Source organism: Vicia villosa, linkage group LG7 (assembly GCF_029867415.1).
Source record: "Vicia villosa cultivar HV-30 ecotype Madison, WI linkage group LG7, Vvil1.0, whole genome shotgun sequence".
In the NCBI taxonomy this organism is placed as follows: domain Eukaryota; kingdom Viridiplantae; phylum Streptophyta; class Magnoliopsida; order Fabales; family Fabaceae; genus Vicia; species Vicia villosa.
In genome coordinates, this window is record NC_081186.1 from 61861181 (window position 1) to 61877995 (window position 16815).

Below are 16815 nucleotides of genomic sequence, written 5' to 3' on the forward strand. Positions count from 1 at the left end.
TAATGAGTGATAACGACTCTTTATCCAAACTTTTCAAAATGGGCCCAAATAATCTATTTGTGGTATCTAATCGATTAGACTTATGACCTAATCGATTATATGAGTTAATTGGCCCAATGAATCATTTTTTTAGCCAATTCTTATCCTATATAAAGGAGGCGCCTCACTACAAGAAATCCTCTGAATAGCCAGGGGAATTAGCCAAGGGTAAAACTCCCCACAAATTAAATGACGTTGCTTGGGGTTAAGCCCCTCGTAACACACAATTTAAAAAATAAACAAAATTAACATAGCCGGGGGTTACCCCTCGCAAAGAGAAGAAGAGGGAAATTTTGATTTTTGAAAATGTGTATTGCGAGGGGGTACCCCGAGAAAATAAAAGTGGCGCCAAAAAGTATTTTTATTAGGAAGATAACTCAAAAATCAGCGAGGAACATCCCCTTGGAAATTTAGTTACTGATTTTAGCAAGGGGCATCCCCTCGGAAACGAGACAGCATTATCTTATCAACTACTGTTGGAAAACTGCGCGTGCAGTCACCAATTTTCAAGATTCCCATTTATGAGCCCCCTACGCGCGTTTTAACCTATTGATTTCAGAGGGGTTGCCCCTCGCCTCTGTCTGCATTAATTATCCACCGAAAATCCACCAGTATCTCATCTTCTTTTATTAAATAGGTTCATTTCAAACCTCATCTCTCATAATTTCTCTTTCTCTTCTCTGTTTCAAACAAAAACTCCCCAAAATAATGTCCTCTTCTTCCTCTCAACTTCACACTGAGGAATGGAGTGTAGGGAAGAAAATAATCAATAGTGGTGTAGTCATAAAAGGAGTTACAGAGGGTGGTGAGGACGACTTCTATGGGGTTATTACACATATTTACGAGCTGGTATATAATTATATGTACTTGGGAAATAAAGTTATCTTATTTTATTGTGACTGGTATGATCCATCTTCCAGAGGAACAAAAAATGATAAAAAATATAACACTGTTGAGGTTTCAAAGAGATAGAAAATACAAAGAGTATGACCCTTTCATTATGGCACATAACGTTTGGAAAGTTTATTATATACCTTATCCTTCAATTACCCCATGCAAACGAGAATGGTATGTTGTAATCAAGTCCAACCCAATGGGTCACATTGAGACTAACGAATTAATGGAAGATGTTGCATACCAACATGATGAGATTTCACCTGTTAATGAGGTAATTGAAATTGAGGAGATGGTAAGTTTGTGTGATATTGTAGTTGAGGGTCAACAAGTTGACGCAACTATATTTTTGTCAACAAATCCAATGGAAGAAGAGCATGAAGAGCTAGGAGAGTCTGAAGACAATAATATCAGATCGGGTGAAGACAACAAAGAATATGATGATGAATAAATTGAATATGTAATAGTATCTTTCAAATATTATCCTGTGTACTTTAAATATTATCTTGTGTTATATTAGCTCTCAAATATTATCTTTCAAATATTATCTTGTGTAATATTAACTTTAAAATATTATCTTGTGTAATATTAGCTTTCAAATATTATCTTGTGTAGTATTAGCTTTCAAAAATTATCTCATGTAATAGGAAAAAATGCCACCAATAAGAAAGGAAAAAGGTAAGGATCAACAAAAGCCTCGCCGCACCAGATTCATTGTAGAGGAGGTTCCTGACTCAGGTATGTTCATTCCTATGCCACATTCTACTCCATGTTCTACTCCACCGCCTATGCATCCTACACCACTCATGTCTAGATTTTTCACTGGATTACTATCCACACCCACACCATTCACACCAACAGTTTTTTTTTGTCCTCCTGGATACTCTTATCCCACATATGTTCCTATGAAGACAGGTGGATCTAGCATGCCATTACCCATGCATATGGAATCAGGTGGATCTAATAGCATGCCATTACCCATGCATGTGGAGACAGATAGATCTAGCATGACATTACCCATACCTTCAAAGGATGATACCAGTGCTCCTAGAGATACTAGTGCTCCTGGAGATACCAGTGCTCCTGGAGATACCAGTGCTGAGGAGAAAATGAGGAGGAAGTGCATTCTGAGAAGAAATGTGCCTAAAAAAATTAAATATCATGAGGGCAGACGAATAATTTATCCCGATTCAGGATCGTAAGTGTTTATGTTTTTATATTATATTTTAAATTTGAGTTTTATTTAATCAATACTAACTCAAGATTTTGTTTAGAATTTCGCCCTCACATTAGGCAGTATCGATCATAACAAACATTATTAAAGAGAAGTATACACAATCCTGGTCTTCTTATGGAGTTGTACTTGAAGATGATAGGGGAAAATGGTTTCAGGCATTTCAGGTATAATTTACTTATTCATTTTGGCATTTCCTTTATAACTTTTGAGATATTCTTGATTATACTTTATTTAATATATTTAAATTCATACAACAATGTAGGAGCAATGTTAGGATGTTAGAGATGACACCGCAATTAAAGAAAATTTTTCACACAAAATGTGCTGCTCGGTTTTCCGATACCATGAGGAATGTTAGACTCAAATGGGAAACAAAAGGGACACGTCCACGTTGGATAGGAGAAGAAATATTTCCAAAGCTTATTGATTATTGGAATTCTGTTAAATTTAAGAAAATATCTGAGAAGGCAAAGAAATTAGAGCATCTTAAGTTGGAGGCTGCAACTACGCAGCAGGAAATATTAGTGTGGCTGAAGTTCCGCGAAGGATGGTACATAAATTTATTAATTTTTTAATTAATCTATCATTTAGATTTTGCATTATGTATAATTAATTATTCTTTTAATTATTTAGCGTGAAGAGTTAGGTAGAACTCTACTTCTTAATGAGCTCCACATGGAGACTCATCTCAAAAGAAATGGAGAGTTTGTTGACGAGCGCGCAAAAATAACTCAAGTAAGTTTTTCTTACATTAAAAACATTTTATTAATTTCTTTTATATGTGCCTAGTTTTTATGAATTATGATAACATTTAATTTTTTTATAGGAGGAGTTTGATAGAGGGCTTTCCATAAAGTTGTCATAACATCCTGAAATACCTGAACCACCACCGAGGTATTCAGTTGACCCTAGTGCTGGTGTCCCTACATACAATAAAATGGGGGAAGCTGACCCCACATTCCAAAAATCATTTTAACCATTAATCAAATAATTTAATGTTTGACTCCACTAAAAATATAATCTGCCACCACATTTTACATGGCATCACCAACGAGACACACAAATCTCTCTATGCTTTAATTTTCCAGTACAATGAAAACAACGTTATTTTGTTGAATATATATGATAATAGTACAATTATACTGTAAGTAAATTGAGTAATTTAAAATATAGTAATTTTCTTATTTGTGTGATAATTTGAAGTTAAGACATTTAGTTTTTTTTTTTGCATTAAATGCTTTAAATTAAGTGTTTCTTTATAATAAATAATTAAAAGATAAAATAAATTTAAATTATTTCAATATATAATAAAAATAAATTAAGAAAGCCTTATGAAAAATATTATAATTAAGTTGTTTTCAATATTTTTCTTTTGTAAAACAATTTCACAAAATTAATTATGTTATAAGAGAAGCTCAAATAAATTTATTTAAGCAAATTTTATAGTAATTTATTTTAATTAAATTTATATAAATTTTTTATTAATTTGAATCTTTTTTTATTTATTAGAGTGTTATATTTAACAATGTTAAAAAATTTCAATACATTTAAAATATAAAATACTACAAATATAATTATAATTTTAATCTGAAAATGTCTTCATAATTTTGAATATATATATATATATATATATATATATATATATATATATATATATATATATATATATATATATATATATATATATATATATATATATATATATATATATATATATATATATATGGGGACGACTCAAGTGAGAACACTTGGTTATTATGAGAAATGAGAACAATGAATCACGACCATTAAATTTGATTTTAATGGACTGAATTGGTTTCTCTTTCTAAGATCCAGTCCATTAAATATTAAAGATCTTAGAAAGATAAATCAATCCAGTCCATTAAAATCAAATTTAAAATCAATCCAGTCTCATAATAACCAAGTGTTCTCATTTCTCATAATAACCAAGTGTTCTCACTTGAGTCGTCCCCTATATCATATGAGAATGCTCTTTTTAAATGAGAATATGAGAAGGAATCTGAACCATTGGATTTTAAAATAAATGGTGAAGATTATAGGTGGATCTTTTTTTTCTCTCTCCCACATCATTTATTTCAAAATGTAGGAGAGAGAAAAAAAAGATTCACCCATAATCTCCACCATTTATTTTAAAATTCAATGGTTCAGATTCATTCTCATATGATATATATATATATATATATATATATATATATATATATATATATATATATATATATATATATATATATATATATATATATATATATATATATATATATATATATATATATATATATATACATATATATATATATGTAAAATATACATCATCATTTTAGTTTATCATTAATATATTATTAATAAATATTTATATTAATTAATTTTGACTCCACTTGTCGAAATTTCTGGATCCGTATTTGGCTGGTTTTCATACTTGGTGTAATGTTTCGGGTGAAAAGAAGAAAAATGGGAGAATGTATGATACTGGAGGGTACGCCAAAACTACCAAGCAGTGTAATAGGAATTTCAAAATGGAATGCTAATGGAGAAGGATCATCCACTCCACCTATATTAATCGCTGAAATGCTTGAAACTGTGAGAAACTTGGTGAATACTGAGACAACACAACAAGTGTCAGCAAGAAATTTTGAAATTGAAGAGATGAAGAGAAAACAATTAGAGATGCAAGAAGAAATGCATAGAAGAGAAACAGAGTTGCGGGAAGAGATGAGAAGGTAGGCACAAGAGTATCAAGAAGCAATGCGGATTGCAAACGAGCGGGCACGAAGATTTGATCAAATTTTAGCTTCACAAAATACCGGTGGTGGATTTGGAGGAAATGGTGGATATGGAGGAGTTGTTGAAGAAGAAGAGGAACAAAATGAAGAGAATAATTAAATTTGAATATTTAAGTTTATTTTAATTTGTATGGAAGAATTTATGTGTTATTAACTATTTTGAACTTCAATTAAATATTATTGTATTTTTGTATGGAGTTTTATTTAATTTTTATTATATTTGGTTAAATATTAATTATTTATATGTATTATATTAAATTTGTTTTAATTTAAATTATATATTTTTTAATTTAAATTATATTATAATTATATTTTTATTTTAATTATTATGTTTGATTTGATAAATTATATTTTTTGTCAAATGGAAAACATTTTTCCAGGGGCTTATCCCCACGCAAACTGAAAAGTAATGCATTTTGCAAGGGGCTTTTCCCCAAGCAAAATATCTGACGCAGTCTAAACACTTGCTGACTACTAGCTGGTGCCTACGTCTACATATTGTAGACTTGAAAATGGGAATTTCATTTTGCGAGGGGGTTTGCCCCAGGCAATTTACCGATTTGTAAAGCCCCTCGAAAATTAATTTGCGGCCCCCTATTTTCCTAGGGGAGCCGTCCCTTCGCAAATTTTGTATTTGTGAGGGTTTTTGCGACTTGTGAGGGTATTAGCCCCTGGCAAATTTGATTTTTTTTGTAGTGCCTCTCCTTTTCATTTCACACTAGAATTTGAGATTTATCTAATTCATTTGAATTTATCTAATTCATTTGAATTTATCTCTCTTCTCTCTCTAAATATGTTCTTCTCATCAATGTTGCCTTAGTGCCATGAGAGTTAAAACTATTGTGAGAGTTGTATTGGTGTTGTACAAGTGTTGATTCTTAGAAGAGTGTGATACTATTGAAGAATAAAGTTTTATTCTTGAGATTAACCAGTCTTATAATCTCTCTTTGGTTCTAGAACTTAGCCTAGAAAACTTTTTTTTTTGTTATTGAGATCAACCTGTATAATCTCTAATCGATTCGTTAGCTTGGCCCCTAGAAAAGCTTTCATTTGGTTGGGGATAAGTTAATGTAAAATCTCTAGATCTGCTCGTATTAAAGGTGAAAATTCGAGTAACTCACGCTTGATGTCTTACTTAATGTTATGACATCCACAATTTCACAGCACAATGTTAAAAACAGAAACCCATAAAAACAATAAAGAACACACATAATTGTTTACCCAGTTCGGTTCAAACAACCTACTCTAGGGGCTACCATGCCAGGGAGGGAATCCAATATAAGTAGAATTAATTCGGAGTTAAACTCCCCCGTTTACAACTCCTCACTTAAAACCTACCCAATGTATTCCAATCTATTCCTAGACCTGAGTATCTCCACTCATTCCCCCTCAATCACAGTAGTGATTACAAATAAACATAAAACAAATTGAGAGAGACACACTTCAAAAACACACCTTGATCTGCTTAAAAGCTTCAATCAAGAGACACACACTCGTGCTTAAAAGCTTAGATTGACACAATACATAAACAACCTATTCCAATACAATCATCACAAGGCAATTGCTTGGAGTACAAGAAACTAAAACACACAGCTAAAGAACTACGGTTCTTCACAATTAACAATCTTTCTCTCTGCGTTCCAAATTAGGATTGCAGACTTTTTATATGCAGCTCTTGGGCCTTGGGCTTTTTTAGAAACAAATTAGGGTTAACCAAGTTAACCTAATTTACACGCCATCTGATTGTTACAGAATGTGCTGTCACCAAAATCTTCTAGACGAAATAATCTGCACACAATAAAAGGTTTCCTAAGTTGTAGATTGAGAGAAATCAGGAAACACAATCATAAAATATAACAGCCCCTGCTGTCAGACAAGGATGTCATGACATCGGTCATGACATTCACTAAGAAAACCTATATTAGCTAAACACATATGCAGCCTGCATAACACAATATAAAACATGTCATGACATTGGTCAGGACATTAAACATCCAGATATGTTTTACCACAAATGCAGCCAACAAGAAAACATCTTCAAAAGGTTTGCAGGTATAATCTGCAAAAGCTCAACATTATAGTTAAATCTCAAGAAGATTTTGGGGATATGAGTGAACCAACGTTCGTCGAACTTGAATAATTCTTTGATGCTATCTCTCTAACCCTTATCCTTTTTTCCCGCTATTTACTTTAGTGCTCTTACTTTTCGTTGTTTTCTTTTTCTGATCTTAAAAATACTAACACATCTTGCTTCTTAAATAACAAAAACAAAATTTGATAATTTAGGATCCAAAAACATATTTAACCCTTTAAAAATTACTATTAATTTTGTTAATGGATGCTTGCACCACTACATCAAGAATTAGAGTAGCTTGCACCACCGCATCAACAATCCTGATTTTCAAATGGTGCAATTAACATGTCATTGAATAAAAATATAATTTTAATTCATTTTTTGACAAATGATTTTAATTCAATTAATTCATTTTTTTTCTTACAATTAATCCTAACCCACACTTAATATATCATTTTCTTTCTATTTCACTTTTCATCATATAAACTTTTTTTAATTTATTTATCCATTAAGATATTATTCGGATGTATGGATATCATGAAACTCTTAAAAAAAATCTATCTATAACCTTTCTCCCTTATCTTCTATAGTTGCTTGTGTGAGAAAATGACCTGACAGTACCATCAAGCAAATAACCCTCTGTATTACTACATTTGGAAGAAAAGTAAACACAAACAATGGCTTCTTTTGGCAAAACTCAGAACAAACCACATATTGTGTGTGTTCCATTTCCAGCACAGGGTCATATAAACCCTATGCTTAAACTAGCAAAACTTCTTCATTTCAAAGGTGGTTTTCATGTCACCTTTGTTAACACTGAATACAATCACAAACGTCTTCTCAAATCTAGAGGTCCTAACTCTCTAAACGGTCTCTCCTCTTTTCATTTTGAAACCATTCCTGATGGTCTACCTGAGTCCGATGAGGAAGCCACACAGGATGTACCTTCTTTGTGTGACTCCACTAGAAAAACATGCCTACCTCACTTCAAAACACTTATATCTAAACTAAATAATGCTATAGACATCCCTCCTGTTACTTGCATAGTTTCTGATGGTACTATGAGTTTTGCTTTGGAAGCTGCTGAAGAAGTTAATGTTCCGGTAGTGCTTTTTTGGACAAATAGTGCTTGTGGCTTCATGTGTTACCTTCAATATCGCCAGTTAATTGAAAAGGGCTTAACACCACTTAAAGGTACCTAAATATTGATTTCTGCTATTCATTGTTACTTCAGAATCAGATCAGTTATTTCTTCCAAATACACAAAGTGGTTTTATATGTTTGATATGCAGATTCAAGTTATAGAACAAATGGATATTTGGATACAACAATTGATTGGGTTCCAGGCATAAAAGAGTTACGACTGAAGGACTTTCCAAGCTTCATGAGAACTACAGACCCAAATGATGTTATGCTTGATTTTGTATTATGGGAATGTGAAAGAGCTCTAAAAGCTTCCGCGATCATTTTAAACACGTTTGATGCCTTAGAACACGACGTTTTACAAGCATTCTCTTCGATTAATAATTTACCTCCGGTCTATTCCATTGGTCCATTAAATTTTCTTTTAAAAGAAGTCACTGATAAGGAATTGAACTCAATTGGTTCGAATCTTTGGAAAGAGGAGCGAGGATGTTTAAAATGGTTAGATTGCAAAGAACCCAATACTGTCGTGTACGTCAATTTTGGAAGTATCACCGTAATGACAAATGATCAATTAATTGAATTCGCTTGGGGACTTGCTAATAGTAAAAAAACATTTTTGTGGATAATAAGACCTGATCTAATAACCGGTGAAAACGCTGTTTTACCTCGAGAGTTTTTGGAAGAGACGAAAAATAGAGGATTATTGTCAGGTTGGTGTCCACAAGAGGAAGTTTTGGATCATTCAGCAATTGGAGGTTTTTTGACACATAGTGGTTGGAATTCAACTTTGGAAAGTGTGTGCGGCGGTGTTCCAATGATATGTTGGCCTTTCTTTTCCGAACAACATACTAATTGTCGATTTAGTTGCCATGAATGGAGAATTGGTTTGGAGATTGAAGATGCTAAGAGGGATAAGATTGAGGGAATTGTGAGAGAATTGATGGATGGAGAAAAGGGTAAAGAGATGAAAGAGAAAGCATTGAGGTTGAAAGAATTAGCAATAGATGCTGCTTCTGGACCATATGGTTCTTCATTGGTGAATTTAGACAACATGTTTAATTTATTTTCATAAAACTCCAAAACTTTTAATAGATTTCTTGTTGTTGTCTTTCAATTTGGGCTCTACAAAGTTATTATTGGTACTGTCTTAGTTTACTGTTTCACTTTAATAATGTAAGATCTCTTTATAAAGATTGTTATGATTTTTTTGGGTTTGTTAATACATAATATTTTATGTGTACTTAGCTAATTTAATTGATGTCATATACGTTATTTTGTTATATTAGTATAATAAATTATTAATAATTTAATTATAAGTAGAGATCAACAAATTATTTGTTCTACTTATGACATAGCATAGTTTTTTTTAATGATGCTATTTTTGTAGAAGTAGATTTATTAGCGACAGTTTTAAAAGTGTTGCAACTTTGACTTACAACACGTTGAAGTACTTATGCATGAATCAATATAACGCTTCATATTTTCCTCTATCTTCTTCGGTGAGTTTAAGTTTTCTGTTGTTTTCATCGTGACGATGAAGAGTTTTACGATGGTAACTATTCTGGCTGGCCATAGCTAAAATACAAGCACTATTACAAACAATATATTTTATGTCAACAATTTCACCTCACATTAAAAAAAAGAAAAAGGGGTGCAACTAACTTTTTGCAAGACAAATGATCAAGCTGTTGTTTTCACAGAAGCTTTTCCTAGAAGAAAAAAAAAACAAAAATTTAGAGAACCGCTTAAAGTTCAAGAACACATTAAATATGATCTTATATCAATAAATACTTGGATCAAAAATATGTATAGAGTATTGTTGTAGCATGCACATAGGATAAAGTGAGTTCATGTGCCATATAATTAATAAATGGGAGTTCTCCAGTATTTGACGTGTAAGCAAAAAATCAAAAAGTATATCTAAATATCTTGTTTGTACTATCATGATGATTTGGGTTCAATTCAATCATTTAATCATTAGAATATCTTGTTATGTACTATTATGCTGATTTGGGTTCAAAAACAAAATCATAACAATATCTATAAATAGTGCTTGCTTGCATTATGAAAGTGAAACAACAAACCAAAACAGTACAAATAATAACATTGTAGAGCCCAAATTGAAAGACAAAAACAACAACAAGAAAGCGACTTAACATTTTGGAGTTCTATCAAAATAAACGAAGCACGTTCTCCAAATTCACAAATGAAGAACCATAGGGTCCAGAAGCAGCATCTATTGCCAATTCTTTCAACCTCAATGCTTTCTCTTTCATCTCTTTACCCTTTTCTCCCTCCATCAATTCTCTCACAAGTTCCTCAATCTTATCCCTCTTAGCATCTTCAATCTCCAAACCGATCTCCCATTCATGACAACAAAATCGACAATTAGTTTGTTGTTCGGCGAAGAAAGGCCAACATATCATTGGAACACCACCGCACACACTTTCCAACGTTGAATTCCAACCACTATGTGTTAAAAAACCTCCAATTGCTGAATGATCCAAAACCTCCTCTTGTGGACACCATCCCGATAACAAACCTCTATTTTTTGTCTCTTCCAAAAACTCTTGAGGTAAAATAGAGTTTTCACCGGTTATTAAATCCGGTCTTATTATCCACAAAAAAGTTTTTTTACTATTAGCAAGTCCCCAAGCGAATTCAATTAATTGTTCATTTGTCATAACTGTAATACTTCCAAAATTCACATAAACAACAGAATTCGGTTCTTTGCTATTCAACCATTCTAAACACTCTGGCTCCTCTTTCCAAAGATTGGAGCCAATTGAGTTCAATTCCTTATCTGTGACTTCTTTAAAAAGAAAATTTAATGGACCAATGGAATAGACCGGAGGTGAATTATTAATCGAAGAGAATGCTTGTAAAACGTCGTGTTCTAAGGCATCAAACGTGTTTAAAATGATCGCGGAAGCTTTTAGAGCTCTTTCACATTCCCCTAATACAAAATCAAGCATAACATCATTTGGGTCCGTAGTTCTGATGAAACTTGGAAAATCCTTTAAACGGATTTCTTTAATGCCTGGTACCCAATCTATTGTAGTATCCAAATATCCATTAGTGAGATAACTTGAATCTGTATATATCAAACACATGAATCCACTATGTTTATGTAATGTCACAGTTCATATAAAACATTACTATTTATGAAAAACTAAATCTTTTACATGTAAATATTTAGGTACCTTTAAGTGGTGTTAAGCCCTTTTCAATTAATTGACGATATTGAACGTAACACATGAAGCCACAAGCACTAGTTGTCCAAAAAAGCACTTCTGGAATATTAAGTTCTTGAGCAGCATCCAAAGTAAAACTCATAATACCATCAGAAACTATGCAAGTAACAGGAGGGGTGTGTGTAGCATTATTGAGTTTAGATATAAGTTTTTTGAAATGAGGTAGGCATGTTTTTCTAGTGGAGTCACACAAAGAAGGCACATCTTGTGTGACATCGACATCGGTGTCGGATAGACCATCAGGAATGGTTTCAAAACGAAAAGAAGAGAGACCGTTTAGAGAATTAGGACCTCTAGATTTGAGAAGACGTTTGTGATTGTATTCAGTGTTAACAAAGGTGACATGAAAACCACCTTTGAAATGAAGAAGCTTTGCTAGTTTGAGCATTGGGTTTATGTGACCTTGTGCTGGATATGGAACACACACAACATGTGGTTTGTTCTCAGTTTTGCCAAAAGAAGTCATTATTTGTTTGAACTTGTTTTCTAAATGTAGTAATACAAAGGGTTCTTTGCTTGATGGTACTGTTATATTATTTTCTCACACAAGCTTTTATAGAAAATAAGGGACAACGTTCATAGATAGAATTCTTTTTTAGTTTCATGATGTCCATACATCCGAATAATATCTTTATGGATAAAGAAATAAAAATAAAAAAGTTGATGGGATGAAAAACCAAATACAGAGAATATGAGATAATAATTTAGGGTTAAGAAATTATAGATGTTTAAATATTATTGTTGTATTTGTAATTTCATTTTAATGATAATTAAATGAATTAAATGTCATTTTTTTATTCAAATTAGTTGCTTAGGAATGGGGTGTGCTTTCGGAAGGATGAATGGAACATCAACATCATGTTTGAAATGTTAAATTCTTAGTTTGGAAGTGATCCTTTTGCGGAAAAATTACTCATCCCAATTACTCTTTTTACGAGTTTTTTAAGGAACCATTGTTTTTTTCTCTCGTAGGTGTAATTAGATAGTAATCTTTCTTTTTGTCGGAGTTTTCCGTTTCTTCCTGTAATCGGGTTGGAGAACTCCTAATTCTTTCATTAATATATTTCTTGATTAAAAAAAAATCATGAATAAAAGGGGTAGAGTGGATTGTGAAAGAAAGTAATTATATATATCTTTTGGATGACTTATGCTTTTAAATTATACCTGTTTTTTTTATTCAAAAGTTATATTAGATGGTTACGTTTTGGTTGATAAAAATAGAAATTATGAGTGATTTCCGTAAAGTTTACAAGGTTTTTCTTTGATTCAATCAATTATAGATATTTTTTTTCAATAAGCAAATATATTAAGAAATCGTACTAGGGGTGCAACCCTTACAACAAGACTACAAGGCTTTAAAGCATCCTAACGGTAATACATACCAATCGAAAAAGCTAGAGGAAGAGGAAAACGGTTCCTTGCTAGCCAACCAACTCCAAGAAAAGAACATTACATTATAAGACACGACATCAAAACTATAAGGGAGTTGCTCGAAAATGATAGCATTACGCATAAGCCATATACCCCAAGTTATTGCAATCCAAATAGTATTAATCTTCCTCCTATCATTATGAGACTTCACCTTAATTTGCAAAGTTCCAAAATCCATAAACTCCTCCAACGAGAAAGTTTTCTCGTCTCCCAACCACAAGAATACCCTACTCCACATCGTCTTGGAAACATGACAAAGAAAGAACAAATGAATCAATGTCTCCGGATGATTCCCACAGAACACGCAAAGCGGATTAGAGGTGATATTAACGACTCCTCTTGATAACAAAAAGTCCTTTAAAGGAAGTCTAGCAGTGAAAAGTCTCCAAGAGAAAATCGGTATCTTTGGAGGGATCGACAGCTTCCACATTACATTCAGCATCCCTACCGTCGGAGGCTGCCAGGCGCTATCCTTGGCCCTAGAAAGCATTGTTGAAATGCTCGCCACAGAAAAGACACCGCTGCTGTTCGGAGACCACGGAAAAGAGTCAGCAGCACCGCTGACAGTGGCTTTAAAGGGCCTGACCGCTGCCAGCAAGGTACCGAGTGGCGATCATTGGCCCCTAATAACAGTGTTGGACAGATTAGCAGGAGCAGCGTCAGCAGTCCCCATGAAACATTGACTCTGCCAACAAACAGCATCGTTGGTCCATGAAAAAGCATCAGAAACAAAGCACAATTTGTTAGTTGACATATCAAATAAATCCGGAAATCTCAATCGGAAAGATTGATCTCCACACCATAAACTAGACCAGAATAATATGTGATTTCCTTTGCTAAAATTGCAATGGACAAAGTTCATGAATCCTCCTTCGTCATAATCCATATTTACGTCATTTAAAATAACGTCCCTCCACCAAGCGGAGTCTTTCGCATTGAGAGCTTCCCCATTGGGCACCTGCACCTTGAGTTTCGGATCCTTGTATCTCACCTCCAAGAATCTACTCCAAATAGCCTTGTCTTCCGTTAAAATTCTCCATTTCCACTTAAGGAGAAGCGCCTTGTTAATTTTGCCCACGTCTCTAATTCCCAATCCTCCCTTCTCTCTAGGTTTGCAAACGGTATCCCAATTAGCCCAATGGATACATCTCCTATTCACGTTTCCGCACCATAAGAAATTGCTAATGAGGCTTCTTAATTCCTTAATAACCTTAGCCGGCGCTTTATAGAATGAAAGCGTAAAGGACGGAATCGCATTAAGCACCGCATTGTTGAGCGTCACTCTACCTCTAATGGAGATATTTCTACCCTTCCACGTAGAAAGTCTACTTTTGATGTTATTGATAACCATCAACCAAATTTGCCTCCTTCTAGGATTCGTACCCACCACAATCCCCAAAAACGAGAACGGGACAATTCCTCTTTTGCAACCAAGAAAAATTGTGGCGAAATTCATAAACCACTCTTCCACATTGACACCGAATACATTGCTTTTGGAAAAATTAATCCTCAAACCCGAAACGATCTTGAATCCTCTTAACAACACTTTCAAACTCCAAAGATTGTCTCTAGAAGGTTCTCCTAGAATGATGGTGTCGTCCGCAAATTGCAATATGTCTACCCTCTCCTCTTCGCCATACTTGAACGGTTTGAAATCTCCCAAAACCACTGATTTCCTCACTAAAGTCGTTAATCCTTCCATGGCAAGGACAAAAAGAAACGGGGATAAAGGGTCCCCTTTCCGCAATTCCTTGTGAACCATAAAGTCTTTCGTTGGGCTACCGTTCACCAAAATTGACATGTGACTCTTGAAAACACACTCCTCCATCCACATATTTCAATTCTCACCGAACCCCGTAATCTTCAAAACATACCTAAGGTAATCCCAAGAAACCGAGTCGTATGCCTTCTCAAAATCAACTTTAAGCAAAAAACAACTCTTCATATATCTTTTGGACCAATCAAGAATTTCATTCATCAACAAGACCCCATCCATCATATTCCTTCCCGGTACAAAGGCGGTTTGATTGGGAGACACCAAACTACCTATCACCTTCTTAATTCTAGCGGCCAACACTTTTGCAATAATTTTGTAAAGGCTTCCCACCAAGCAAATAGGACGAAATTCATTCAAATCTTAGGGGTTTTTTGTCTTCGGTAGTAACGCTATAAAGGAGGACTTGATAGACTTCACAAGTTTTCCTTTGGAGTGAAAATCCAAAAACATCCTCATGATATCGTCTTTTAAAAGACTCCAAAATATTTTCTAAACTCTTAGATTAATAATTCAACTATTTTTTTCTATCAAGTAGGAGAATTTAACATGTCAATTGTATACAAATGAAAAATAAATATTATTTATTTAGTATAATATTATTTTATAGAGACTTATATTGAGGATGATATAGTCTTATGTTATTGATGGAAATTTACGACTACTTGTGTTATATCCTCAATATTAACTGAATTAAAGTCTCATATTTTTCCGTTGTGTGTCTTTTTTTAATAAGCAATTTGTAATTAGCGGGTTTCGAAGCTGAGACCTTGAGAGGAGCACACTCTCAAGACCCAAGCATTTCACCGCTAGATTTTTCCATTGTGTGTAGTGTAATATGTTTCTCAAATGTTTGTAGTTGTATTTGTATCATTTGAGTTTTGAGTGAGTTAATAAAATATTGTATATAATCAAATATTTAAAATTATAGGAATTTGATCTCACTCAAATTGTGGTAAAACTCTTTTATATGACCATCATATTCTTTCATGAAAAATCATCTAAATAATGATATATTCTATTTACGTGCAAAATATGTGGTTGAGTTTGTTGAACTCTAATAATGATATATTATACAGTCACTTCTTTGTGTAGTTTTGCATTAAAAATAAAATTAGTACCCCATTATATAATTAGAGAATTCAATACTCGTGGGCTTAGTAAATGTATATCCTATTTTTTGATGTTGGGTCAGTGGGAGTGCATGTGTACACAAAATAGTAAAATTTTGAAAAAAAAACTTAGATTATTATTCTCATATTGACATATATTCTTGCGTGCACTATAAAATATGACATATTCTAATAAGACTTTAAATATATTCAATAATTCAAAGGTTAAATATGCTGTTGGTCACTATAAATATCTGAATTTTAATTTTTAGTCCTTATAAAAAATATTGATTTTTAGTCCCTATAAAATTACTTTTGCACGCACTTTTTGTCCCACTACAGGGACTAAAATTGCGTGCAAAAGTAATTTTATAGGGACTAAAAATCAATATTTTTTATAGGGACTAAAAGTCAAAAGTGGTACTTTTATAGGGACTAAAAACATATTTAACCCATAATTCTAAGAAGTCTTATTCTATTATACCGAGATATATATTATTCTCTTAATCTCGGGAATCATCATAATTTGATGTTTATGTCGATATTGAAAAGACACAATAATTCCTTCGCATTCAATAATATTGTGTTATTCTATCTTCAATAGTCCATATTTATCAGGTCCTAATATGAAAGTAAAAATAAATATCAATATTCCTATCGAATATAATATTATATTATGAAGGTACTTATGATTAAATGCAATTACTCTTGTAATAGGGTACACCTAAATATAATTACTATTCTTAGACCTATGTGGATATTCTATTATATATAATTTAAAAACTCATTAGTATAATCACAACCCAAAGACTTATAGACTTGAGTAAGTCTTATGATATTTTGGGTTCGTGGGAGTTTATCAATGGCATTTTCATATGCTTGGGTCATTCTTTATAACATATTATTCTTAACTTAAATATGTTACTCTAAATTCATCATTCTTTATGAAAGTTGTAAGTTTTGACTTGTATGATTTGTCTTCTCTATCGGATACAATTTATGCAGTGTTAAAATTTACTTCTCTTTTGATTGATTAGTAATTTGACTATTATT

The 16815-nt window shown here is 32.8% G+C and overlaps 3 protein-coding genes across 4 annotated transcripts; 1 reads left to right on the forward strand and 2 right to left on the reverse strand.

Annotated features, from left to right (window-relative positions):
- Positions 1-7611: 7611 nt before the first annotated feature.
- On the forward strand, positions 7612-9431 carry LOC131620635 (7-deoxyloganetin glucosyltransferase-like). The gene is made up of 2 exons (XM_058891767.1): positions 7612-8239; positions 8338-9431. Exons 1-2 carry the CDS (start codon positions 7723-7725, stop codon positions 9261-9263), a joined length of 1443 nt encoding a protein of 480 aa, XP_058747750.1. The 5' UTR covers positions 7612-7722; the 3' UTR covers positions 9264-9431.
- Positions 9432-10217: 786 nt separating this feature from the next.
- Positions 10218-11959, reverse strand: LOC131620636 (7-deoxyloganetin glucosyltransferase-like). 2 transcript variants are annotated; one of them, XM_058891769.1, is made up of 2 exons: positions 11395-11959; positions 10218-11243 (listed from the first exon to the last, which is right to left on the reverse strand). In XM_058891769.1, exons 1-2 carry the CDS (start codon positions 11909-11911, stop codon positions 10363-10365), a joined length of 1398 nt encoding a protein of 465 aa, XP_058747752.1. In that variant the 5' UTR covers positions 11912-11959; the 3' UTR covers positions 10218-10362. The 2 variants fall into 2 exon arrangements, with proteins under 2 accessions (XP_058747752.1, XP_058747751.1); XM_058891768.1 differs by having other exon boundaries at positions 10219-11285.
- Positions 11960-12790: 831 nt separating this feature from the next.
- On the reverse strand, positions 12791-13366 carry LOC131619176 (uncharacterized). The gene has a single exon (XM_058890302.1). It carries the CDS (start codon positions 13364-13366, stop codon positions 12791-12793), a length of 576 nt encoding a protein of 191 aa, XP_058746285.1.
- Positions 13367-16815: the final 3449 nt, after the last annotated feature.

Excerpts from the sequence above, each read along its gene's own strand:
- LOC131620635 (XM_058891767.1), top strand. The coding sequence starts at position 7,723 with ATGGCTTCTTTTGGCAAAACTCAGAACAAACCACATATTGTGTGTGTT. Across the intron at positions 8,240-8,337 it reads GGGCTTAACACCACTTAAAG|ATTCAAGTTATAGAACAAAT; the intron begins GTACCTAAATAT and ends TTTGATATGCAG.
- LOC131620636 (XM_058891768.1), bottom strand. The coding sequence starts at position 11,911 with ATGACTTCTTTTGGCAAAACTGAGAACAAACCACATGTTGTGTGTGTT. Across the intron at positions 11,286-11,394 it reads GGGCTTAACACCACTTAAAG|ATTCAAGTTATCTCACTAAT; the intron begins GTACCTAAATAT and ends TGATATATACAG.
- LOC131619176 (XM_058890302.1), bottom strand. The coding sequence starts at position 13,366 with ATGCTTTCTAGGGCCAAGGATAGCGCCTGGCAGCCTCCGACGGTAGGG.